General features: G+C 40.0%; 1 protein-coding gene across 4 annotated transcripts in view; it reads right to left on the bottom strand.

Annotated features, from left to right (window-relative positions):
• The window catches only part of LOC149140006 (putative GPI-anchored protein At1g61900), a 99,029-nt gene extending 72,530 nt beyond the window's left edge, over positions 1-26,499 (bottom strand). For 3 of the 4 annotated variants that reach the window (XM_089448718.1, XM_089448719.1, XM_089448717.1), the window contains exons 1-3: positions 25,694-26,499; positions 24,190-24,438; positions 23,267-23,872 (exon numbers count right to left, since the gene is read on the bottom strand). In XM_089448718.1, coding sequence (XP_089304844.1) covers positions 23,267-23,872; positions 24,190-24,438; positions 25,694-25,775 — 937 coding nt within the window. In that variant the 5' untranslated portion in view covers positions 25,776-26,499. The remainder of the gene's footprint in view (positions 1-23,266; positions 23,873-24,189; positions 24,439-25,693) is intronic. The other variant, XM_089448716.1, reaches the window with a different exon arrangement.
• Between the last annotated feature and the right edge of the window lie 16 nt (positions 26,500-26,515).

Genomic DNA, 26,515 nt, shown 5'->3' with positions numbered 1-26,515 from the left:
GATGAATGAGATCATGAGCATGGGCAACTTGATGATGAATAAGACCATGGAAGATGCAGCATGATGAGCAACATGAAGATGATGAATGAGAGGCAGCATTATGATAGGTGAAGCCGTCACCTTGGAGAATCAGTTGAAGCAGAATGTCTTCAACTGATCTCGTTGTTATAGAAGATGATCTATGCTTAGATCTAGACAAGTCAAAGTGTTGACTTCTGTTGTAATTGTACTCTCTCTCTCTCTCTCTCTCTGCTGAACTTTGAAGATAAAAGAAGATTTGATCAAAGGGTTTCCCCACACATTGTGGGGTTTGTCCCTGGCTTGCACCATATCTTGTGTCCTCTTGTCTTGGCTTGTCTTCTGCATATTATATTTATGTTCTATCTGCAGTTTATCGTAATGCTGATGTGATTGCTATTTGTGAAAATTTAAATAAATTGCTCTAGCATAGAACATACCAAAAATTAACATGGTGTCAGAGCTGAGGTGAAGACAATGCCCAAGCAAGAGTGAAATAGCAATCACCGAAGACAGTTGGGACAAGACAGAAGGATCAATGGGTTCCTCATAATTCACCGAGGGTGAATTCAAAGCAAAGAATGTTATCAGAATGGCGCAGCAGAAGATTTTTATGGTCCATCTTAAGATCACTTCATTGGGAAGTTCGGATCTAAGGGTGGAAGGAAAGGCGGATGCCTTGTTGAAATAAGTTCGGCCGTTATGCGAAGGAGTGTCCGAATGGCAAAGACACATCTCTTGATGAAGATAACAATCATTCCTGGGACATCTTCAATGATCAAAAGAATGACTGGTAATGCAGGTCATCAAGGAAATGGTCGACTCTTCCACGAAAGCAAGGAACCCCAAAATCTCTTTTATGTACCTAATCGAACCTGATGTCCATCTCGGAAATGGAAGTCAAAGGTTGCAGGGTGGCACTTATCGATGGAAAGGTACGTGTTTGAAAATAGATCTTTTAAAGATGTTTTTGAGTTCAGGGTTGTATCAAGTTGTAGGAAGTCCACTGGGGACCATGTCCATTGACTCAGCTCTAGAGGTCTGTGAGTCAAATGGTGACTAGGATGCCTGAATTCAAAAGGAAGCATGAAGGTACATGTCTGAAATGTACCAAAGGAAAATATTATAAGGGTACCATTCCCCTCATGCAGCAGGTTCACAGGTTTGGAACAACCCGAGGAGTTTGAGAATCATGATCAAGGAATCTCATGTATACAGGTGGAAGAAAGCCCTCTATGGCTTGAAGAAAAACACCTCAGGCATAATATGAGACGATTGATAGCTGTCTAATGCAGCTGAGATTCACTAGGAGTGAAACCGATCCAAACCATTACTCGAAGGTTGTGGATGATAAACCTCTCGTACCGGCACCTATGTCTGACAGGTGCAAACCCTCTCATTTATAGGAGAAAGAGGGAGTTGGATTCTGAATGTGAGAAGATAAGATGCAAGCTTGTGACTGCCTCGAGGATCTTAACTTTCAGAAGTTATATGGTAATGATGTCGGACCAGATTTGGGAAATGCCTCTGAGTTTCATAAACTCATTCGCGTTGATGTTCTTGGAGAACCTCCGTCCAAACATCTGTGTTGCAGTTAGCATGGTGAGCTCATATTTGGTTGAGCCTCACTGGATTGGTGCCAAGAATCTTCTAAGATATCTTCAAGGCACAATCTCTCATGAATTGAGATACACTGCCGGAAATATGAAACCACATGATTATTCGAATGATGAGTGGGCAGGAAGTATGGAGGATCACTAGAGCACTTCTCAGTGCTGTTTGGAATCTGCCTTGATATCCTGGATGAGCAGGAAGCAGAAGTCGGTGACTCTGAGCACCACCAAGGCAGAATACATTGCTGATAGTATGGCCTTCTGTGAGGCAGTCTGGTTGCTGAAGCTCTTCAGTGAGCTGTTTGTACACATGATGAATACCACTGTGAATCTCTGTGACAACCAGAGATGGGATTCGATTATTGAGGAATCCCGTATTTGACAATTGCTCCAGCAAATAGACATCAATTACTGCCTTATCTGGGATATGGTAAGTCGATGATCAAGGAGGCTCCATCACACTGAGATGATGTACAGGACAGAGCCCTGAGGAAAGATCAAATTTGTGATTTTCCCGAACGACTTGGAGTCGTCGAGAGACCTTTGTAAAAGGGTCCTGCATGCTGCATACATTGAGCTCTAGGAGCTTTGGGGGGCTTGCAGTTCTATTGGAGCAACATACGACCACAGGGTGACTCACCCTCCCCTGGTGGTGCGCACAGAAACAAGATGATTCGCTCTCTTGTGGGACATGATGATTCGCTCTCTTGTGGGACAAGATGATTCGCTCTCTTATGTAGCAGGATGATTAGTTCTCCTGTGAGGCCTGGATTGATGTGTTCTCCATGGCGATTGTAGCAGGATTGATGTGTTCTCCTGTGAGGCCTGGATTGATGTGTTCTCCATGGCAGCCTGGATTGATGTGTTCTCCATGGCGATTATAGCAGGATTGATGTGTTCTCCTGTGAGGACAGGATTGATTAAGTTCTCCTGTCGAGGCATCCTACCCATGCAGTCTGGGACTCATGGGAAGTACCTCTCATCTGATCAATGAGCAGGGAAATGAAGTTAGGGACCATAGTAGTACCGATGGACGCATCGTTGTATCTACCGTACTCCCTAGGCTAGGATGTCCTCCATTGATCTGGGATCAATGATACTGGTCTGGGACCAGTGGTAGGAGTTGTACATGCTATGATGCTTACTTCGGGTCGGCTAAGACTGGTCTGGGACCAGTGGTACATACTCCGAGACTGACTTCGTGTCAGTGCAGTACTGGTCTGGGACCAGTGAGAGTGGTACATACTATGACGCTGACTTCGGGTCGGTTGAGACTGGTCTGGGACCAGTGGTACACTCTCTGAGACTGCGATACTGGTCTGGGACCAGTGGTGGGAGTGGTACTTACTATGAAGCTGACTTCGGGTCAGTTGAGACTGGTCTGGGACTAGTGGTATGCACTCTGAGACTGACTTCAGGTCAGTGGAGAATGATATGACTCATTCTCGATCAATTCTTCTTCTTCATAGTTCAACGGAGATGAGCAGAGCCAGCAGAGCAAAGCTGAGCTGAGCAGAGCAGAGCCAGTAGAGTTGAGCAAAGCAGAGCCAGCAGAGCAGAGCCAGCAGCGCTGAGCAGAGCAGAGCTAGCAGTGCCAGCAACGCTGAGCAGAGCAGAGCCGAGCCAGCAGAGCTGAGCAGAGCAGAGAAAAGCCAGCAGAGCTGAGTAGAGCCAGCAGAGCTAGGCAGAGTAGTGCAAGGCACTAATGGCAGAGATAGTACAGTCGTACATATGGATCAACGGATGGAGTTCTCCCTAGTTGAGAGGGAGTGTTAAATTGGCAACTAGGGCCAAACTCCATGTGGGTTAGCTTATTTATGGCAGCTGATAATTTTATTGGATCCCTCTCGTCGAGAGGTGTAGGATTGATCCAAAGATCATCCGATTTCGATAAGTATTTATGGAGATATGAATTTATTTTGTTTATGTAATTATTATCAAGCCGACCAGCTCTTATGTAGGCTCTAGAAGCCAAAACGTCATGTCTATTCAACCTTACGCTTTTAGTATAAATAAGAGAGGATGTGAAGTCTTTTAGACACACTCTTCATGTGATCTCCTCCTCACCACGTCTTGGGTTTTTGGTGAAGGAGAGACACACAAGAAGATACCTTGGATGATGCCCTAGCTTATACGTGGATGATGCCCTAGCAATATACGCATAAACATTCATACAATATAGGGGAAGGAACACAGCATGGATGGAAATACTTACGCAGTTTATACACTGTCATGAAGGCAATATATACGCACAGTTATGGAACGCACAGTGATGGAAACCCTATACGCTGAGCAAGCAATGAAGACATCCACACAGTTCATACGCTGTCCAGATACCCTAGATGCAGTAATGCCCTAGCCGCAGTAAGCAACAGGCTTATGAAGAAATATAAACACAGTCAATGGGTCAATAAGACGCAGTGAGTCAACAAGACCTGTTCACGCATTCCTCTTTGCCATTCTATACATATATACGCTATACAGGTATGGCCATTCTACGTGAAGTCTGGAACAGGTGTGGCCTTTCTACGTGATACATATATACGCTATATATGGAAATTATAACCGCGATAGCTGCAGTCAAGGAAAGGGGTAGCCGCAGTTGAGAAATAACGAAGCCGCAGGAAATGAAGTAGTTGTAGTCAAGTGAAAATGACGAAGCCGTTGGAAATGAAGACGCCGCAGTCATGTATATGAAGTCGTAGTCAAGACATATACAACCACAATCAAGGAAAGGGTAGCTGCAGTAATAAGGAAGAGCTGCAGGGAGCTATAAGTGGCCGCAGTAAGGTAATGAGGCCACTGGAACGAACTGCTGTAGCCACAATCAATCAATATAAATCTCGGTGGTATCCCTGTGACAGTTTAGATGCAATGAACAACATAACTCAGATTGCACAATGAAAATTACATTGGGTATCTCATAACTATAATGATGAAGCAGGTTTTAGTATTGATCAACAGCCTCTTAGCATACCTATAAAAGGAGACATATAGTGGCAATAGTCATCACAGTATTCAGATCTAGTATTCTTGATATGATCAAGTATCTCAGAGGTGCAACAAGGATGATAATCCCAACAGCTTGATGATGAATGAGATCATGAGCATGGGCAACTTGATGATGAATAAGACCATGGAAGATGCAGCATGATGAGCAACATGAAGATGATGAATGAGAAGCCGTCACCTTGGAGAATCAGTTGAAGCAGAATGTCTTCAACTGATCTCATTGTTATAGAAGATGATCTATGCTTAGATCTAGACAAGTCAAAGTGTTAACTTATGTTGTAATTGTACTCTCTCTCTCTCTCTCTTTCTCTGCTGAACTTTGAAGATAAAAGAAGATTTGATCAAAGGGTTTCCCCACACATTGTGGGGTTTGTCCCTGGCTTGCGCCATATCTTGTGTCCTCTTGTCTTGGCTTGTCTTCTGCATATTATATTTATGTTCTATCTGCAGTTTATCGTAATGTTGATGTGATTGCTAACTGTGAAAATTTAAATAAATTGCTCTAGCATAAAACATACCAAAAATTAACACAATCTGACAGGGAGAAATAGCCAAAAACACCTCAGAATCAGATTGTTGCCCTCTTTTTCAGCTAGGCGCTACGCATAGGAGCAGTCTTGGAAGATTGAATTATTTGAGGGTCAAATCTTATCTTTTTTGGAACCAAGTACATTTCTGGAAACTAGACAAGACAGGCTTTCCAATGAGCTCAATTTGGACATCGGGAGCCACTTCAAAACTCAGCGGGAAGATGGCATTGCGCACAGACCAAAGGTGTTGCGCATGAACCACTAGCGCTATGCATAGGAGCAGAAACTGATATTTTTCTACTTTTTTCACACTTTCTCGGTTACTCAAGGAATTTTATGAAGTTTTACTGATGTAATTGTTGAAAGTAAATGTAAATATCATGTGGATAAGTTACCTAGGGTAAATACATTGGATAAATATCATCATAAAGTCAAATGAATCAGTTTCATTGTAATTAGGGAGGAGTCACTTGGACCTCCCTACACTCTAGGTATCAGTTCAGATTTTTGTGGATCTCTTCCTCAACTCAGGGATTCGACCCCTGAAGATGAGAGAAGGTTTTTTGATGTCTATATCATTCCCTTCTTCACTCTTGGAAGAGGTTGGAATTAGTTGGATGTTGTTGTATTGATCAGAGACACTAGTGTAATCAGTATTTGGCAGAAATTTAATGAATGAGTTGCAGCTATTTTGATGGAATACCTGTGGTATGGCATTTTGACATAGTTTCTTCTTATGTTGCATATGTTTGAATGTTTTGTACTCTCATGTTTCATTTCACTTCTATGATATGTTGATTTTCAAGTTGATGAGCAAAATACATCTTACATGCTCTGTTTTGGGGAAATCTTCATAATTTGTCCATTTTCTTCAGTTTAGAAAGAATGCATGCTTGTCTTGCTCTTTCTAGCACCTCACCAGTGTAATCCATCTCACTCAAGAACCTTAAAGTGTTTGTGTCTACCTACCTTGCTCCATTAGATGTCTGCAATCATACCCTTATTTGCCCTAACCTGGTCTCTTTGACCTAATCCTCATCCAGCAACCCAATTTTTCAAACAATCAAACCCTTCTGCAAATCATAACTAACTTAAAACCCTAATTCATCCAGCACTCTTGGCTATGATTTTGTGAAGAGAGCCCTCTTCGGCTTGGTAGGGCTAGATACCAAGTCAAAAGGTTGGTCTGTTGTTACCTCAGCTGGACTCTTCCTTAACCTTAGAGATCCGGAGGAGTGATAACATACTGGCGTCCTTGCCAGGGAACGAAAGATTCATTTTCCCTGCGTGTACGACAAAGTTTAGATCTTATTGTTGATGGTGGACAATGATCAGGCACACGAAGGCTAAAATCATTCACCTGGCGAAGCCAGTGTCGACGAATCCAAAGGTTCAGAATTTTCATGGCGACTCCACTTTTTCAAGAACCAGTGGTTTGAAAACCTTCTTGGTGACTTCATTTTTGTCAAGATGAGTTCTCCTGCAAGAAGAAATCCCAAGTATGCTCCTATGGATCGATCTCAGATCCCTGGATTTCCAAATCCTATGCCTCATGTCGATTGGTTTACAAATATTCCTATATTTAGAAATAAACAAGAAGATGATGCTCATGTACATGTATGTAGACTAAGAGTTGAGTTTCCTGAGGACTGTCTCATGAAGTTGTTTATGGCTACCCTTGAAGATAAAGCTAGGGTATGGTATGAAGGGTTACCAGAAGGAAGCTTATGTTCTCTAAAAGATTTCCATAATGTGTTCTCCAACCATTATGTGAAGTCTTATCTTTCTTTACAAAGTTGTTGTGATTATAGTGAAGGTTTCATTGCATATCTTGAAAGTATTGATGATATCAAATGTATGGATGATGAAGAAATCATTGAAGCCTTCTCTGATTTTTCCCTTCAACAACAATCTGAAGAAGCCAGTCACTTTGATACACAAGATCATAGTCAGCATATAATAGCTTCCTCTTTGCTTGAAGATGAAGGAATTTTGCATCTTGATAGTCAAAAGGAATCACATGAAATGAATCAGCAGTCTAATGAAAATTTATATACTCCTTTGCTTGAAATTAATGAAGATATTCAACATCCTTGTCAAACTTTAGGAGGGAAAGAAGAAAATTGTTGTTTTGTCCAAAGAAAACAAAGAGTACTTCCTCCTTTGACTGAAGAAGAAATAAATCATATTCTTAATTTGCAAATCCATATTCCATCCATTAAGAATGATGATGTTATTGTACAGTCTTTCCAGTTTCCAAGTGATTATGAAGAGGAGAACAGTGATAAAGAAGAAGTTGTTTTAGAGCCCCTTGCAGATACAAATCTTCCTCAAGGTTCAGAAAATGAAAGGTCTGTTGATGAAAAGGAGTTTGCCCCAAATCCCATAGATATGGACACTTATGCTATTGAAAATATTATGGAGGATCCTTTTGCTAATTTGTTACAGCCATATGGAAATAATGCTTATTCTTCTCCTTTTATTGATTCACAAAAGGTAATGCTTCATAATTTTCAAGATCCCTTGGACAGTCTTTTGCAAGCATTGGAGAAGATGAATGTTGTTTTGTTTATCAACATAAATCTTGGTTTCAATTTTCATTGTGAGTTGCCTACATATACATCATTCTGCCTGCTCGAGGTAAGTGAGAGCAGAATTTCAGTAAGTAACCATCTACTGGATTGGTTACACTGGAAGGATCATTTCACCCAATCAGCAATGGTGGAAGAAGGGAAAAAAGTGGAGGAACATGCCAATGTGTTGCCTCTGGCTCATGAAGAGGAAACAATTCAACTTGACAGTTGTTCTGATCTTTCTGTTGATCATCAAGATCTGTCCTTTGCACATGATTTTCAAGATCCTCATTCAAAAATTTACTCACTAATGGTAGCCCAGTCAAAAACCTCACTCTCCCTCAAAAATATATACTTGCTGGCCTACCTTCATGTCTTACTGAGCATACATCAATCATGGAAGCTTATTTCATCATGTATTTATGTCAGTCAAGTCACCATGAAGTCTGGTCAGTCAAGGTTACCATTAGGTCCTAGGGTTTTCAAGGTCCAATAAAACACCATTTCCATTGCATAATGTCAGCAAGTCTCATAGTGATCAAATAACATCTCTTCACTATCTAAGGATGATTTTTAAACAGTTAGATGAGCAATTTTCCATAATGATCAGTGAAAACAGGGAGCATTGGTTTGAGAGAGTTAACAACCATCTTGAGAAGCTCCTGGACAAGGCCAACAAAGACAATGACATTCAGAGAAATATGGCAAAGCATTATGCGATGAGGAACAAAATTGCAAGGTCAAAACTCAAGAAAGTGAAGTCAAAGCTTGAAACCCTAAATATGCAAGAGGAGAAGAGAAAACTTGATATCCTTGCTGAGGCCTCTTTCCATGCTTGACATACTTCATCAATAGTTCATGTATCAATTTTGACAAGTTTCTGGGCATTTTTTGAAATTTTTGGGTTTTTGTGCAAACTTTGACAGTTTTTTCACAGTTGGATTGTCCTATGCGCAGCACCCTAGGCATTGTGCACCTTCTAGAGGCCTCCAAATGCAAAACCAAGACCACCATTGGATTTAGAAGGCAGTAAACATGCAATTTTGACTATTGGCACACCAAAATTGGGCAATTTGACAGGGAGAAATGGCCAAAAACACCTCAAAAATCACATTTCTGCCCTCTTTTTCAGCTAGGCGCTGCGCACAGGAGCAGTGTTGGGAGATTGACTTTTTTGAGGGTCAAATCTTATCATTTTTGGAACCAAGTACATTTCTGGAAACTAGACAGGACAGGCTTTCCAATGAGCTATCCTAAGCTCAATTTGGACATCAGGAACCCCTTCAAAACTCAGCTAGAAGATGGCGCTGCACACAGACCAAAGGCGCTGCGCATAGGACCAGAAACTGACATTTTGCTACGTTTTTCACACTTTCTCAGTTACCCAAGGAATTTTATGAAGTTTTACTGATGTAATTGTTGAAAGTAAATGTAAATATCATGTGGATAAGTTACCTAGGATAAATACATTGGATAAATGTCATCATGAAGTCAAATGAATCAGTTTCATTGTAATTAGGGAGGAGTCACTTGGACCTCCCTACACTCTAGGTATCAATTCAGGTTTTTGTGGATCTCTTCCTCAACTCAGGGATTCGACCCCTGAAGATGAGAGAAGGTCGTTTTGATGTCTATATCATTCCCTTCTTCACTCGTGGAAGAGGTTGGAATTAGTAGGATGTTGTTGTATTGATCAGAGACACTAGTGTAATCAGTATTTGGCAGAAATTTAATGAATGAGTTGCGGTTATTTTGATGGAATACCTGTGGTATGGCATTTTGACATAGTTTCTTCTTATGTTGCATATGTTTGAATGTTTTGTACTCTCATGTTTCATTTCACTTCTATGATATGTTGATTTTCAAGTTGATGAGCAGAATACATCTTACATGCCAGTGTGATCCATCTCACTCAAGAACCTTGAAGTGTTTGAGTGTCTACCTACCTTGCTCCATCAAATGTTTTTAATCATACTCTTATTTGCCCTAACCTGGTCTCTTTGACCTAATCCTCATCCAGCAACCCAATTTCAAACAATCAAACCCTTCTGCACATCATAACTAGCCTAAAACCCTAATATATCTAGACCTCTTGGTTGTGATTTTGTGGAGAGAGCCCTCTCCAGCTTGGTAGGGCTAGATACCAAGTCAAAAGGTTGGTCTGTGGTTACCTCAGCTGGACTCTTTCTCAGCCGTGAGATCCGGAGGAGTGATAACACAAAGTACATAAATGGACTTGGATTAGATATCCAAGATGAAATTAGTGTATTGTCACCAAGGACAGTAGAGGACGCATATCAAATTGCTTTGAAAGCAGAGGAGGAGCTTGTAAGGAAACAAGCTGGCAAAGGTAAAGTTGTTGTTAGAGGCAGAGGACAACAACACAACGGAGGAAGATCTACTACAACAAAAGATGGGTCTAGTAGTTCTAGTCCACAACGACAACAGGAAGGAGAGTCCAGAGGTCGAAGATCCTTTTCCAGAGGACGAGGAAGAGATAGGAGAGAGGTTCGTTGCTACAAATGTGGCAAGCACAGACATATGGCTTATAAATGTCCAAAGAATAGAGAACCAGGTCAAAGGAACGTTGTTGGAGCTCCAGTAGAAGAGGTGGAGGTAGAGGTGCATGAAGCAAAAAATCTACCATAGACAAGAGAAACCCTGATGATGAAGGTGTTGATCAAGCAGGAGAAATAAGTTGTAGAATCAAACCACAGGAAAGCATTATTTTGGACTGTTTGCAAAATCCAAGGTGAGTGTTGTAGAGTAGTGATTGACAGTGATAGTACAAACAACCTAGTGTCCACAGAGGTTGGAGAAGAGTTGAAGTTGAAGAAGCAGAAGCATCCGACACTCTATAAGGTGTCTTGGTTGCAGAAGGGGCATCAGGTTTTGGTAAATGAGCAATGTGAGATAGAGCTCCAGTAGAAGAGGTGGACGCAGAATTGCATGAAGCAGAAAATCCACCAACGACTGGAGAAGCCCTAATGATGAAGAAGGTGTTGATCAAGCAGGAGAATAAGTACCAGAGACGGGAGAAGCCCTGATGATGAAGGTGGTGTTGATCAAGCAGGAGAATAAGTTGTAGAATCAAACCAGAGGAAAGCATTATTTTGGATTGTTTGCAAAATCCAGGGTGATTGTTGTAAAGTAGTGATTGACAGTAATAGTACAGACAACCTAGTGTCCACATAGGTTGTAGAAAAGTTGAAGTTGAAGAAGCAAAAGCATCAGACACCCTATAAAGTGTCTTGGTTGTAGAAGGGGCATCAGATTTTTGCTAAATGAGCAATGTGAGATAGAGCTATACATTGGTAGTTACAAGGACAAGATTTTGTGTGATGTGATACCAATGGATGTATGTCACATTTTGCCAGGAAGACCATGGCAGATTGACAGCGCTGTGGTACATGATGGTAAGAAAATACTTATAGGTTCTGGAAGGATGGCATCAACCATACTTTGTTGCCATTACAGGAAAAAGGGACTTCTGGAGGTATTCAAAGGCATTGTTGATGAGTGGCAATGAATTTTTGCAGCAATTGGAACTAGAAGAGGTTAATTTTGCTATTGTTTGCAAGCCTAGAATAGTTCTTAGTTCTAGTACTATTTCTGGTTTGCCTGTAGAAATTCAAGAAATGCTGGAAGAATATCGTGATATTGTGGTGGATGATCTACCAAGTGAGCTACCACCAATGAGAAGTATCAATCATCATATTGACTTGATACCAGGAGCAAGTTTGCCTAATAAAGTTGCCTACCACATGACACCTAAAGAGAATGAAGAAATCAGAAAGCAAGTGCAAGAGTTGTTAGATAAGGGATTGATCAGAGAAAGTCTTAGTCCATGTGTTGTACCCACAGTGTTGACTCCAAAAAAAGGATGGTGGATGGCACATTTGTACAAACTCCAGAGCTTTAAAACAAATTACCGCCGGATATCATTTTCCATGTATTGATGATTTATTGGATTGTTTAAGTGGTGCCAATTGGTTTTTCTAAAATTGATTTAAACAGTGGATACCATCAAATCGGAATCAGAGAGAGAGATGAGTGGAAGATTGCTTTTAAAACTAGTGAGGGTTTGTATGAATGGAAGGTAATGCCATTTGGTTTGTCCAATGCACCTAGTACTTTCATGAGGTTGATGAATGAAGTGCTAAAGGAGTTTATAGGGAAATTTTTGATTGTTTACCTGGATGACATTCTAGTGTACAATCAGTATAAGGAGGAGCATCTGAGACATTTGAGATATGTACTGAAGAAGTTACAACAAGAGAAGTTGCTTGTGAATTTGAAGAAATGTTCCTTTTTGAAGTCAGAGCTTGTATATTTGGGATTTGTGATTTCCAAAGAAGGATTGAAGATGGATCCAGGTAAGGTGAAAGTATGCTTGAATGGCCCTCTCCCAAAAGTGTTTTTGAAGTTAGAATTTTTCATGGTTTGGCGAGTTTTTATAGGAAATTTATCAGGAATTTCAGCAAGATGAGCACACCAATTGTAGAGACAATGAAGAAGAATCAACAGCCATTTCGGTGGACTGATGAAGCTGAAAAAGGATTTCAGATGTTGAAGAATAAAATTACAAAACAACTAGTACTTGTTCTTCCGAATTTTAATAAAGTGAGGACTGAAGCTAGTGATGATGCAATTGGAGCAGTACTTAGCCAGGAGGACAGACCAATAGCTTATTACAGTGAGCAGTTGAACGAGGCCAGAAGGAAGTACACAACCTATGACAAGAAGTTTTATGCAATGGTTCAAGCTCTTAAGAAGTGGAGATATTATTTGTTGTCTAGGGAATTTATTTTGTATACAAATAATCATGCTCGAGTATATAATGCAGCACCCTAAATTGAACCAGAAACATATTAAATTGGTTGAGTACCTACGAAGTTTTACATTTGTCTTGAAGCATATTAGTGGCCAATCTAACAAAATTGTAGATGCCTTGAGCAGGAGACGACTTTTGTTGCAGGAAAGTCAAATTCAAGTGTTGCGATTTGATTTTATCAAGGAATTATATGAGGAGGATACGAACTTCAAAGAAGCCTTTGAAGCTTGTAAGAGTCTAGTTACTCAATACATGAGTCCATGGCTTGATTACATGATTCAAGATGGACTACTTTTTAAAAACGACCAGTTGTGCATTCTGAATTGTTCCATGAGGGAGAACCTAATTAAGGAAAAACATAGTGGGGGCCTTGGAGGACATTTTGGACAAGACAAAACTTATGACTTGTTGAAGAGACATTAGTAGCCAAAGCTGAGGTCAAATGTGCAGAGGTTTGTAAAGAGATGCAGAACCTGTCAGTATGCCAAAGGAAGAAGTCCAAACACTGAATTGTATACCCCATTGCCAATTCCAGAGAAGCCTTGGGATTCAGTAAGAATTTGTTCTAGGATTGCCTAAAACTCAAAATGGTAATGATTTTGTTTTTGTGGTGGTAGATAGATTTTCAAAAATGGCTCATTTTATTCCTTGTGCTAAGACTAGTGATGCTAGCCATATTGCTAATCTGTTCTTTAAAGAGGTAGTAAGACTACATGGAATTCCCAAGAGCATTGTTTCAGACCGAGATACTAAATTCTTGGGACATTTATGGAGGACACTATGGAAAAAATTCGGCACAAAATTGCAATACAGCTCAGCGTATCACCCACAAACCAATGGTCAGACTGAAGATGTAAACAAAACCCTTCAAAACATTCTATGCAGTTTGACTAGAGATCACCCTAAGCAATGGGACCAGATTCTAGCACAGGTCAAGTATGTTTACAATAATAATCCAAACAGAAGCACTAGACAAACCCTTTCCAGATTGCGTATGGAATGAACTCGAGGGGAGTACATGAACTCAGAAATTTGGGAAGATCAAAGCAAAGGTGTAGCAGGAGAAGATTTTGCTACAACAATACAAGAAATCCATAACCAGGTCAAGCAAAAACTATATGACAATAGTTTGAAGTATAAAAGCAGAGCAAATCTTAGTAGAAGGGAGCAGAATTTTGAAGTTAGAGATCTGGTACTTGCACATTTAAGGAAAGAGAGATTCCCCAAGGGCGAGTACAACAAATTAAAGTTTAAAAATTTAGGACCCTAACATTCTAATGTAGTGGATCTATATAAGTATGAACCTAACATAGAACATCCAACCAATGATCAGAAGCAACAACCAGTACAATGGGAGAAATAGTTGCCAGTAACTGAACCTTTGCAACCAGAGAAGATCTTGGACAAAAGATTGATCAAGAAGACCAAGGACAAAGAATACTTTGAGTACTTGGTTAAGTGGAAGAACCTGCTAGTGACAGATGCAACCTGGATGACTACCACACTCATACAAAAAAGTGGCAAATCTATTGAAGAACTCATGGACAAGAGCCCATGAAATCTTTGTTCCTTGGGAGTATGATGTAGGGGCATCCATAATTCTCTTTGACCGAGAGGTCAAAAACTTTTTACCAGAGGAGTTGGTTCCTCAATGTGTGGTTTGTTAGGCTAGGATTTTATTTAATTGACCATTTAATTAATTAAATTAGGCAATTTATTGCAGTAGTGTTCTAGCTACAACCACCACCCTATTAAAACATGCTTTGGTAGCAAATTTGAATGGGTCCCCTAGAAGTTTGATCTTTCACTTCTCCGAATGATTTGTTTTTATCTTAGGGATTTTAACTCTGTGCCAAGTCAAATCTTCAATTCTTAATGGTCAAGACCCCCCTTGAATAAATCTCTGCTGCATGATTCATTCATAACCCAGTCTAGCCCTTCATTCATATCCTTCATCGGGACTCTTTCAATCCTCATAAATCTTCATGGTGCCCTATGCCCACAGATATAACCACCCCCCACTCTTTATTATGGATGCATATGGACTCAACCCTCAAAACCTCCCATCACGTCCTTATTTCTATATCAATGCTTTGATAATAAAAATACTATACAACATGCATAACTTACCCTTTCCTCTTATCACACTCAACACTGATATACTTAACGTGCACCACGATACACCGGACCCGCCAGCATAATCAACCATAACACACATTTATTTCGGGTCCGGAGCCCATCGCATATCGCAATCGACGAAGTCCAAGGCTTGTATATAGGGCGCACCACGATCTACTGGACCCGCCGGGATCATTAACCACAATATATATATTTTCGGGTCCACTTCCCCCATATCGCTAATCGCAATCGGCAATCAACAAAAGTAAAGCCCATGCGATATGTGAAGGGGCGATGAGCGGACCTGACGATAATTATAAGCCCGGGTGCATAATTTTTGCAGTTCGTCCGCGGGTTTTCCTATGTTTTCCTGTGTTTTCAATAAAATGTTGTGGTCTGGGTTTTCAAGGGAAAATCCCATATGGCGGACCTGCCGAAACTATTAACTGTAGCACATATATATTTCGGGTCCGCCTCCCCAATCGCGAATCGCGAATCGCAATCGGCAAAGTTCAGCGTTTATATATAAAACGCGATACAATATGGCAGACCCACCGGCATTATTAACCATGGCACATATATATTTCGGGTCCGGCCTATCGCAAATCGCAATCGACAGAGCCCAAGGCTTAAACATAAAGCACGATGCAATAAGCAGACCCAATGGGATTATTAACCACAACACATATATATTTCAGGTTCGGCCTATCGCAAAGCGCAATCGGCAGAGCCCAAGGCTTAAACATAGGGCGCGATGCAATTAGCAGACCCGACGATGATTATAGATCCGGTGGTAATATTATTTGAAGTCCGGCCTTATGGTGCGGCCGCGGGTTTTTCCATGTATTCCCATGTATTTCGATAAAATGTTGTGGTCCAAGTTTTCAAAGGAAAATCCTGTAGAGTGGATGGTCTGCTTTTGAAGCATTGTCAAAGCAATCCTTGAGAAAAATGAATATTGCGGGCAACGAGAATACATGTCACAACAGGTTCGGTGGTTTGATAATTATAGTTGCTCTGCGTTGCAAGATTAAATAAAAACTGTGGCTGAATGCAAAGTTTGTTTGTGAGCATGTTTGTCATATTTCTTGTAATCATAGCTAATATAAATTATTTCTGCAGGCGAGTTTGAGTGGACCTGGTAGCGGATAAAGGCGATTTATATCAAGATGACACCTCTAAACCATCGGTGTCGATATTGCAAAGACATATTCTGCAAAAAGGGATATGAACCACCATAACGCATAATGGAGGCACACGCCATGTCAAGAGGAAGCACAGCGTTGATACATCAAGATGTTATTACCTCCAAACACACCTTCAATCATGCCAGATGTGGGATGATGAGCACAGTGTCTTCAGTTTTCTTTAGGAAATGATAGGGAATAACATCCGCTCAATACAGGTGCGAAGGGATGACACGCAGTCATCCTCTTTTAATCAACGTCTATTCATTTCCACAGGAAATGAAGCGCTCCAGCAGATATGCCCTCTACGTGTTAGCAGTTACACCGACTGTTCTACGATTGTATATTCTGATTTGTATATTGAAAAGAGAATGGAGATGAAAGGTTAAGAGGAGACCGAGGGTCAGTTCCTTCTGCATAAATATTACCTCCAGAGATGATGGGAGGAATTTTTTTTGAGCAAAACAACTTTTGTTTTATTGTGTTAATAAAGAAGACTGTTTGGTCGAGAAAGAGCCTTTTTCATATTATGTTCCTCTTCTTTCATGTGTTTGGAATCAAGGTGTTGTTGCTGGCATAAATATAAATGTGTTTTGTTTTGTGCATATTGATAACAATACAGCTTATGATTAGCCTTGGTTATTTGAATGTAATTCTTTATCATAGTTAACTCATGAGTAGTCCCTGATTTGAAACTATGTTAAACATCAGTTGCAAGTTTATTTGTAGGAACAGGAATGTGCATTCTTGTGTGAGCAATTAGATTGCAATTAAGCTTTAATACAGCCTTGTTCAACTGTGAACTCAGTTACTGATTCATTTGGACTTGGAATCTATGCATGATGTTTAATCTCTTTTGTTATGCTCTTGCAGGATAGACTAGAGTAGTTAGAATTAGCATAGATAGGATTTGATACATATAGGTTAGCTATTTTTTTTGTTGAGTTAATTGAAGTCTTCCTTCAAGAAGCAATCTTTCAACACCTATAACAGTTTACGGGACCCTTTAAAACCCGCTGGAACTAGCCACTCCAAACGAAAGAAGATCTAATTGGGGCTTGCGATCGGGTTAGTTCCCCTTTATGGCATAGCGAAGATTCGTCGTGACAACAAGTAGTTGTAGTTTTAGTTCAATTTGTGCAAATGGGCCTTTAGATCCTATCTTCATAGATTTGAATCGAATCTATGTAATTCATATATTTCCTTTCATTGATGAAAAAAAGTGGGGGACAGCAGAGAGTGATTGTATGCATGAAACTTTGGTTTCGAGAGCTCTGAGCTCACTTAACTAGTCCTTCTGTAATCTGTGTTATTCTTCAAGTTCTTTAAACCCTGCATTTAATTAAACAAACCCAAGAGTCTACGTACATATATGCATCGTCGTCGAAGTGTTGCAAAAGGAGCAAGATGGGCGAGCGTTGTTTAAGTACAGCCGAAGGAGGGAGCCGAGCAGAGAGGCCGGAAGAGTATAAAGGAACGAAAGGAGTCAGAGCATCGAATCCAAAAGGAAGCCAAGAGAAGCCAACGCTTAGCCATTTTTTTTCTTTTCAAAGAACTCTGCCAAGTGTCGAGGTCGAGATTGTCTATTGATGGATCTCGTAACAAAGAACCAGCATAGGGGGCATCAAAATCTCTTAACATTTTAATAGTATAATTTATTTAAAGTTTCCAAGACCCGAGACCGTCAAGTGATGGTGACGGAAAATATTTTCGTTCTGCAAACCTGTTAAGCGTTGGGAGCGTGATTCTTTATAACATTGAGTGGACCATAACGAAGGTCAGAACCTCGAAGGTTCGTTTAAATTGAATTTAACAAAATTGCCGAGACCTGAGATCCCGAACGTTTGAAGTCTCGAGACTACAAGGAAGCGAAGGTTCTAAGATCGCTAAGAGCCGAGGAACCGAGACCCGAGAGGAACAAGGATCAGAGATCTGAGATCCGAGATCAAAAAGCATCGACAATCCATTTGATCCAAGACCCGAGATCCGAGAAGCGCCAACAATGTTTTTGCCCTATTTTATTAAATTTTTCCACTGCACTCAAGTTTTCCGTTTTTTTAACTAGGATTTTGGTCGGGGAATTGCAAGAAGCACCTACTAAGGGGAACCAACTCGGAGAGGGACCGATTTTAAGCAAATATTAGTTAGATTCGCATCAAGGTACTTGCATCATCTCCAAGCTCAACCCATACTCCTCAATCTAGCTTCTTGAGACTAGAAAACAACTATCACGTTGATATCATATGTTGAAATGCCACACTGTTCACATACCAAACCCCTTGAAAGTGCGCTAGCAAAAAGGAAAGCTATCATCAAAAAATCATTCTTAAACTTGGTAGCAAATGTTTAAGTTTCTAAATCTACCAGTTAGAAACCCTCCATGCACTTTGTCTGATTTATTCCTACCTACTTGTTCTGTTACTTAACAAGTTATTTACAATGTAAATACTGAAAATAAACAGTAGTGCATGCTCAACATATTATAGATCAACAACTGAAGGAAACAGAAACAATCACACCAAATGACACCATTATTTTTGGACCAATGTCCCTGGAAAATCCCAATGTGGGAAAACCAGTGCAGTTATCTAAGGCTTTTCTTATTAAGCAATATCAGAGTACAATCTGGGTGCCAAATTCGGCTTACCCAACAGAGAATTTCCTTGGCGGTAATACCTCTCAGTTTGAGACAGATGTCCTAGCTGAAACCCCAAATAAACCTTCTAGCAGCTCCTCAGCTCCAATCTGCCCCAGAAACCCCAATCTGCCCCAAAAACCCCAGCGTCTGCCTTTCTGGACTGCGTCAGCCCCTCTCTGCCTAGCGCTAGCCCTGCGTCACCCTAAATGTGTCTGCGTCCGCCTTAGGAGGCCCTGTGTCAACCTTTTGGCCCTTTGCGTCAACAGCGTTGGCCTCTCTGAGGCTCTGCACAGCTCCTGGCTGCCTCTGCGTGGCCCTAGCTGCTACTGCGTCACTCTCTCTGGCTACTACGCTGCTCTTACGGCACTATCTCTGCCTCTCTATCTCTCTGTACTCAATGCCCCTCAGCTGCAACTCCAATCATTGATTCTATCTCTCTTAGCAAACCCCACTCTAGAGAATAGAATGACTAATCACTCTGGTGTATTCTCCAAGTGACCCTCAAGCCTCCTCTTATACTTTTCTCGTTAACAAATCAACAGCCGAGATTAATTCCCTAATCAATGGCTAAGATTAGATCTGGCTTGATCCATGTCTTTGGACCATTCTAATACAGTTTTATATTAATCCACATTAATATTTTAATTTCCCCAACTTTAGACTTAGGGACTCCATTAAAAATATTAATTATTTTAATATCTCCTGAACTGTTTAAAATCTGCCCAAACCCTTTCTGGGTATTGGAGATCTCATGTGCCCCAACCTCTCCCCCAAATTTCGTGGCTAAAGCACATCCGATGCTACCACAAATCAACAACAAACAAATTCATCTAAGTTTCTTCATATATATTTTTGATGTTGCTTCATTTTACCCTTCGTTTTCTCTAGATGTTATGATGCATAGTGATTGTGCTTATGACAAACAAAGCACTTGATTTTACTCTACTCCTTTCATAATTGTGAGGTTGACTCCTCACTCTTTCTCTTACGATTTCTAAGCCCTTTACCTCTTTCCTTATTTGTTTAGCAAATAGAGCTTTGTTCCTATCACTGTTGTTCTTGCTAGCCTTTGACTCCATTCAAGTCTCCTCCTAGATAGTAATCATAAAGCCTCTCAAAGTTAGGAACCTTCCCCCAAGCACAAAGACCTTTGCCAAATGGATTACAAAAGCTTAAAATTCAACCAATGCCATGCTCACTGCCTCTCATGAAAATTCTATTGCGATTAACTAGTAATTTTCCCCTATCTTTTAAACAATTATTTGTCCAAACAAAATAATTTACTACAAATACTGAATAAAAACACAACTACAATATTCATCAATTAAAATTCACAACTGAGAAAACCACACACTTAAGAATAGACACTGATATTTGTGGACAAATTTTCCCCGCAAAAACCCTAATGTGGAGAAAATTGATTGTGTAGATGAGGGTTTTATTACTCTTCAACAAATCTGTAATTGAAAATTATTACAACTACGTAAACTGACAAAGCAACAAATATTTTTCCTCACTTCTACTAACCAAATCGAACCTTTGCAAATTAACTCGACCTCCAACTGGAAATTCGCATTGCCCTCGAATAATTCACACTAGCTCACTGGAAATCCACACTAGCCTGCCCAGCAACTCGCACTACCTCCAAGAAATCGATCTTGTAAGATAAACTGCCTCCAGCAACTCGCACAAGCAATTTGCACAGCCTCTAGCAATTGCTTTGGCATCTGGCAAAACAAATTGGTCCTCTGGCAACTCGCACTGGCTAATTCGACCTCTCTACAGAAATAAATTGGCCTCCTTCTACCTCTTCGAAACTGGAAAACATTATGAAGCAATCTCTCCACCAAATCCCCTGAATCATTGTTGAATCCCTCGCTAGTGTCAAACCGCACGCTATCACTACGCGCTTGCTTATTCACGATGATCTCCAAGACGCCCATCAACTTCTTCTTATAATCTCTCGTCGAGAAATCAACGGCCAATATCTAATCCCAATAAATGGCTAAAGAACGAGTTCCTTCTTGTGCATGACTCAAGTTCCTAAAAATTAGGAGATTCCCTATAAATTAAGATGAGTTCCTATAATTTAGGAATCAGTCCCTAAAAATTAGGACGAGTTAGGTGGCAGTTAACTGATGTGTTGAAATTGAAGGTCAAGTTCTTGATTTTCTAGTGTGAGTTAATTGAGGAAAAACACAAGTGATTGAGTTTCAAGTGGTTGACTTGAAATAGGACGAGTTGCATGAGCAGTTAACTCATGCTAACTCAATCAATCACAAAATCATTCCTTAATTAGAAAACTCACTAATTTTAACCATTCAAATTGCCTTTAAAAGGAGGAGCGAAGGCACAAGTTTAATCATTGTTTTGGTGAGCACAAATTGGTGAGACCAAGCAATAGGAAGCACAAGTTTGTGCGTGGAGCTTGCGAGAGGAAGAGTGTGCAAGAGAAGATTGTGCACAGATTGGTAGAGGGTAGCAGAGATTAACAGCGTTGTAAGGGTTTCAAGCCTGGTTCAAGGCAAGAAAACTAGGTTGTTTTCAGATTGAAACAATTATTTTGTATGAGATTTATAGCCTATTTTTCTTCAAATAAAAAACTCAAGCAAGCGAAGATTTTCCCTATTAGTCTCCCTAGAAAATTATTGTGTGAATGTGTGCAATTATTTCTGTTTTATTCCACTGCAAATTAGAGTAGAGAAATTTTGAGTTTGAGTGAAAAGAAATTTATATTTCAGATTGTTCATAACAACAAATCAGAATTTCATGGAAAATATACAAGAATCTCTATTTAATCCCTCAAATTAATGAACTTTCCAAGTGCCCGTCATAATGGAGCTAGGCACTTCACCAAGATTAACCTAGCTTGTACTTGACACCAATTCTACATGGAGCCTAATGATCTATATGGAAGGTAGCTTTCATGACAAAGTTTGATCTCTATGAGTATTGGTTATGCCTTTTGGCCTCACCAAATGCCCCTTCCACTTGTATGCAAATTGTCAATATTTTCCAACACTATCTTAACAAACTCATTTTAGTGTATTTGGATGACATCATAATTTATAGTAAGGGTTTGGATAAAAATTTGGAGCATGTTCACCTAGTATTCGATATCCTACACCAAACACGTGTTGCAAACCAAAATCAAGAAATCTTTCTTTGAACAAACTTTTGTCCAATATTTAGGTTTGTCATTGGCAAAGCGATATTTCAAATAGATCCTCACCAAGTTAGGATTTTGAAAGAAGGGCATGTTACAACAAAATCTAACACACTAGTGCAATAAAATTTAAAAATTAAGGCTAAAATTATGATTATTAATTAATAATTTTATAAGGTTTAGAAGATTTATAACAACACATAAATTGTTATCCAATTCGTTCTACAATAATTTACACCGAAGGATGAGAATAAGAAATTAGGGTTTGGGGTGGATTAGAGTGTAACTTCAAGATTTGAATTCAAAGGTTATCATGGCTCAATCTAAAGGCTTGGGTTAATGATTAAAAGCTCAAGATAGGTCCCCAAACACACACAATCAACAGATTACACTTGAATGTCATAAACTAGCTCTTTCAATTAGAATTTGCAGCTATAAAATAGGTTATAACAATAGCAAATTTAGCCCCAAAAACTATGATAATAAAATGTAAAATTAGGGTTAAAATTATGAGTAAACAAGAAAATAAATTAACAATTTTCTATGGTTTAAAAGGTTTATAACAACACTTAATTACTACACAAGCAATAGGTTCTATACACTAGTCCACCCACTCAATCAATGGCAAGACTACATCCTTGATAAGATAAACTATTTGTCAACACTGATCATCCTTGACTACCTTTAGTTTTTGAACTCCCAATCAAAGACTCAGGTGTAGCATAAATTAAAATGGACTTCTTACATACAAAAATTCCATTTGGTCTAAGTACAAAAAGAATAGCTCCATCAAAGTGGTTAGCTTGCTTAGCAAAACCCCTTCTTCCAAGGTTATTGTAATCGTTAATGTGATATCAATTTTCTGTAGCATATGAAAAGTAGTTTTGGCCTTCCATAAGGAAAACAAGTTGAAGGCTATAACAAAAAATGATCACTTGGAATTCAAGCAAAGCCTTCCAACATGAAGCTTGGCCTGCACTGCACCAACCATTTTTAAATTCCAGTTGTTAATCTGTTTCAAAACAAAAGCCTTTAATTTGAAAAAACAGCCATAATACCTCCATAAACCAAGGAATTGAAGTACAGATATATATGTTGCTTCAGAATAAACTAAAGCTCTGTAAGCTATCAAAGGATAACGCATATGTTGGCATTTTATAATGACCTGTAAGAAAAGATGTCATTTTCAAGAATGAATAAAACACGTGGACTGCAAATTTACTCCGCTGAGTGTTGCACTCTCTCCATCGATGAGCATAGAAAAGGTTTCAGTCAAAAACGCAGTTAGACATCAGGATAAGCCTCGTTCTGCTGTCAACTGGAACATAATGGTTACTAACTTCCTAATTTTATTCCAATTATGCTTTCCCATTATATTCCTACAATAACAACTGACATCTTGGAGTGGATCAAAAAGGGACCATCATTGATGATAAATTTGTATTAAAAAAAAATATTTCAACCATAGTTTCACGTTTGCTAAACCTTATACTATAAAGTACGTAACAAACAAACTCGAAGTCAAAATCATCGAAAACAACAAAAGGAATACAAAGTCAGCTCATTAGATGACAGACCTTTGTTAATCTTGCAACTGAACAAAATTCGAAATGCACTATTGGCCTCATCAAAGTCAAGTTGCTTTGCAAGCCACGCAAAGACTACACCTTTGCAATCATCCACGATGACTTGTTCTGTAGGTGATTCTAAGGCGGCATTCTTTGAAAGTGAGCTCGAATCTCTTGATGCCAAACGAACAGCAGCTTCAGCAATAACAGGCTGACAAACTGGCCTGCAACATTCTCTCAGAGGATCAACAGTCGTGCATGCATCCAGCAATTTGCTTGTATTCACTGTTTGCTCAAAGTCCACCAGAGTTTTTATGGGACAAGAACCCCCTGTAAGATTAGATGATTTTATCGAGCAAAGGGATGAGATTGAACCATTTGCACCACTGCTGATCAAGACACTGGTAAGATCTTTAAAGCAATCTTTTGCCACCGTTTTGTTTAGCACTAAAGAACCAGTTGCTGAGCTGTATTCTCCCTGAAAAATTCGAAGCATACTATCAAACTGTGGGCAGCATATGACATTCCCCAATAATGTAGCAAGAGGTGCAGAGCAATCTACTGCTGTCTTCTCCACAGTATTGTTAATTGCCGAGATATTCACCGGACATCTCCCTGAATAAGGAAAACAAGTACATCATTTAGAGGATCAAAAAAATTACAACTAGAATTTAAACAATAAAGAATTTATTTAAGGAATAAAGTGGTAAAATTAGGTAATACTAATTTCCTGCATGGAAAAGAGCGAAAATAAACATCATAGTACCACTTGTTAATAACTTGGCATTCTAATATTGAAATTTAGCATAGAACAAGAGTCCATAAGAACTGAACCCCAAGAAATAGAAATCAAAGCCCTGGTTCAGTAAGTTTTCTTCCTAAAAAAACCAATAACTAGTAACTACAAGACCAACAGTACGCGTATCACTAACCTGTGAGCACTGGATCAGGCGCACTGGGAAAATACGGATACATAGGCGGTGCAGGCACCATTGGAGGCAAGGCATGCGGGACCACAGAAGGGGAAATCTGTATGGGACTGAAAAAGTCGCTCGGTGAATCAGACGGCCCGGCCGAATACATGCTAAAAGAGCCCGAATTCTGAGATGTCGGTGCTGCGCTTCCTTCCGCTAAGCTCATAAAACACCTCGAGAATAATACAAACCACAAAAGGAAGGCACCTGCACCCCAATTACGCAGAGCTTGTAAATGAAAAGCTTCTTAAGCTAAATACCAGTAAACAGGAAATAGAAAAAATAGTACTATTAAAGGGAACACCATTATAACTCAAATGTGGAAATAAAGTTTTCTACGATTTTAAAAAAAAATCTGGTGAGAATGCAGAAATATAGCGTCTTGGACACTCAGGTTGAAGTTTAGTCTGCCATGAGCAGCCATAAGAATTGCCAGAGGCAGGTTCACAAAAAAGCACATACTAATGACGGGGAATTTTCTGTTGATAAACTAAATTTCAGTCAAAATGGAGGAAATCGGTGACTTGCTTAATACTTTTACGAAGTTCCGTTCACCGTCAGAATAGACTTGTATTTTTAAGGTTTTGACATATTTGTCGCATGAACTTGTAACTTACTTAAGGCAAAACCACAAATGGACCACAGGTGGAGGACATCATCACCTCAAATACACATATTTGTAAATGAAAAACTTCTTAGGCCATATGCTGGTAAACAGAAAGAAGCAGAGATAATATTCTTAAAAGGAAAATCATTACTATTCAAATACGAAAATAAAAATCTCTACGATAAACTAAAAATCCGGTGGGAATGTAGAAATGCAGCGTCTTGGACACTAAGTTTGAAGCTTAGTCTGCCGTGAGCAGCTATCAGACTTGTCAGAGGCAATTTCACAAAAAACTGCTGATTGAGGGGAATCTTGTATAGATTAAACTAAATTTCAGTGAAAATGGAGGAAATCCATCGCTTGCTTAAGCGTTTTAAGAAATTTCATTCAGCGTCTGATTCCAGACTTGTTCACCACTACAACTCAAAGACGAAAATAAACATCTCTCCGATAAATTAAATATCCAGTGAAAAAGCAGAAATACAGCCTCTTGGACACTTAGTTTGCATCTTAGTGCGTCATGAACATCTAGGCGACTTATCAGAGGTAATGGTGGGGGTTTTATGTTGATTAAACTAATTTTCAGTGAAAAGGGAGGAAATCGGTCGCCTGTTTAAGCTTTTTACGAAATTCCGTTCACCATAAGAATCCAGACTTGTTTTTTTGAGGTTTTGACATACAATTGCCACATAAACTTGCAACTTGCTTAACACTACTGAGCTTTAAATTCTACTGTGTGAAAGAGCTGCGCATGCCACAAATTTCACAATAATGACACTTACAACAGCAACAATGACCGACCTCATTAACATCTTAAACGATCAAACACCGTAAAAGCCCCAGTCGACTTCTTACCGTCGGGATTCGACAGCCGTAGCCGTCGTCGCCTTCGCCTTCCGCAGCCGCCGAGGTCGGGACGTTCGCACCCTCTCCTCATGATTTCGCCTGCGCAACGCTGCTCCCTAACAGCATCCACGAAACGGCCGCGGCATTTGACCGGCCGGCAGGCCCCTCGGGACGCGACGGAGCGCGTTTCGAACACGTGACGTTGCAGCTCTCAGTCCGGACCGTTGAAGGAGCGTCAGACGTCGTGCGTTTAGGACACCTTCCGGCAATGGCAACGACATCCACAGATCTGAGAATCGGTGGAAAGGCCGAAATTTGGCAGCAGGAGATCAGCACGATGACAAATCATTCAACATTTCACTTCAAACGCCATATGTCGCTCCTCGGCTCTCCGATCTATCTCCCACACATCTCATTCCCTTCCCTTTCCCTGGTTACGCGGACTCCAAAGCCCCTATTTCGCTTTAATTCATAGAATTCTCAGCTTATGATCGTCCCGTACATTCTCGCCGACCTTCTCCAACTCCTTTTTATCTTACCGATGGCGCCGCCTCTAGGCCATACCTACTCTGGTTTTTGTCGCATCGTTGGCTCATTTCCTTCATGTAATAGCCAAAAAGCTTTCGACCTCATTATTATCATCTCGCATACGAGTGCCCGAGTGGGCGTTTTATAATAATTGAGTACGGGAAAGCGTGAACTGTTTGTATATCCTTGGAGAGACTCGAACATACGACCACGGAGATGTTCGTGACGACAAAGGTATGGAGGATAAAATGATGTAGATGTGGTCCAACAGTCAGATAACTACTACACTGGCTCCCATGAGCA

The sequence above is a fragment of the Pinus tabuliformis genome, chromosome X, assembly GCF_031772625.1.
Source record: "Pinus tabuliformis cultivar Carrire ecotype Pingquan chromosome X, CPIR1, whole genome shotgun sequence".
Lineage (NCBI taxonomy): Eukaryota > Viridiplantae > Streptophyta > Pinopsida > Pinales > Pinaceae > Pinus > Pinus tabuliformis.
Note: the sequence above shows the minus strand (reverse complement) of the source record. Positions and strands in the feature narration are given on the sequence as shown.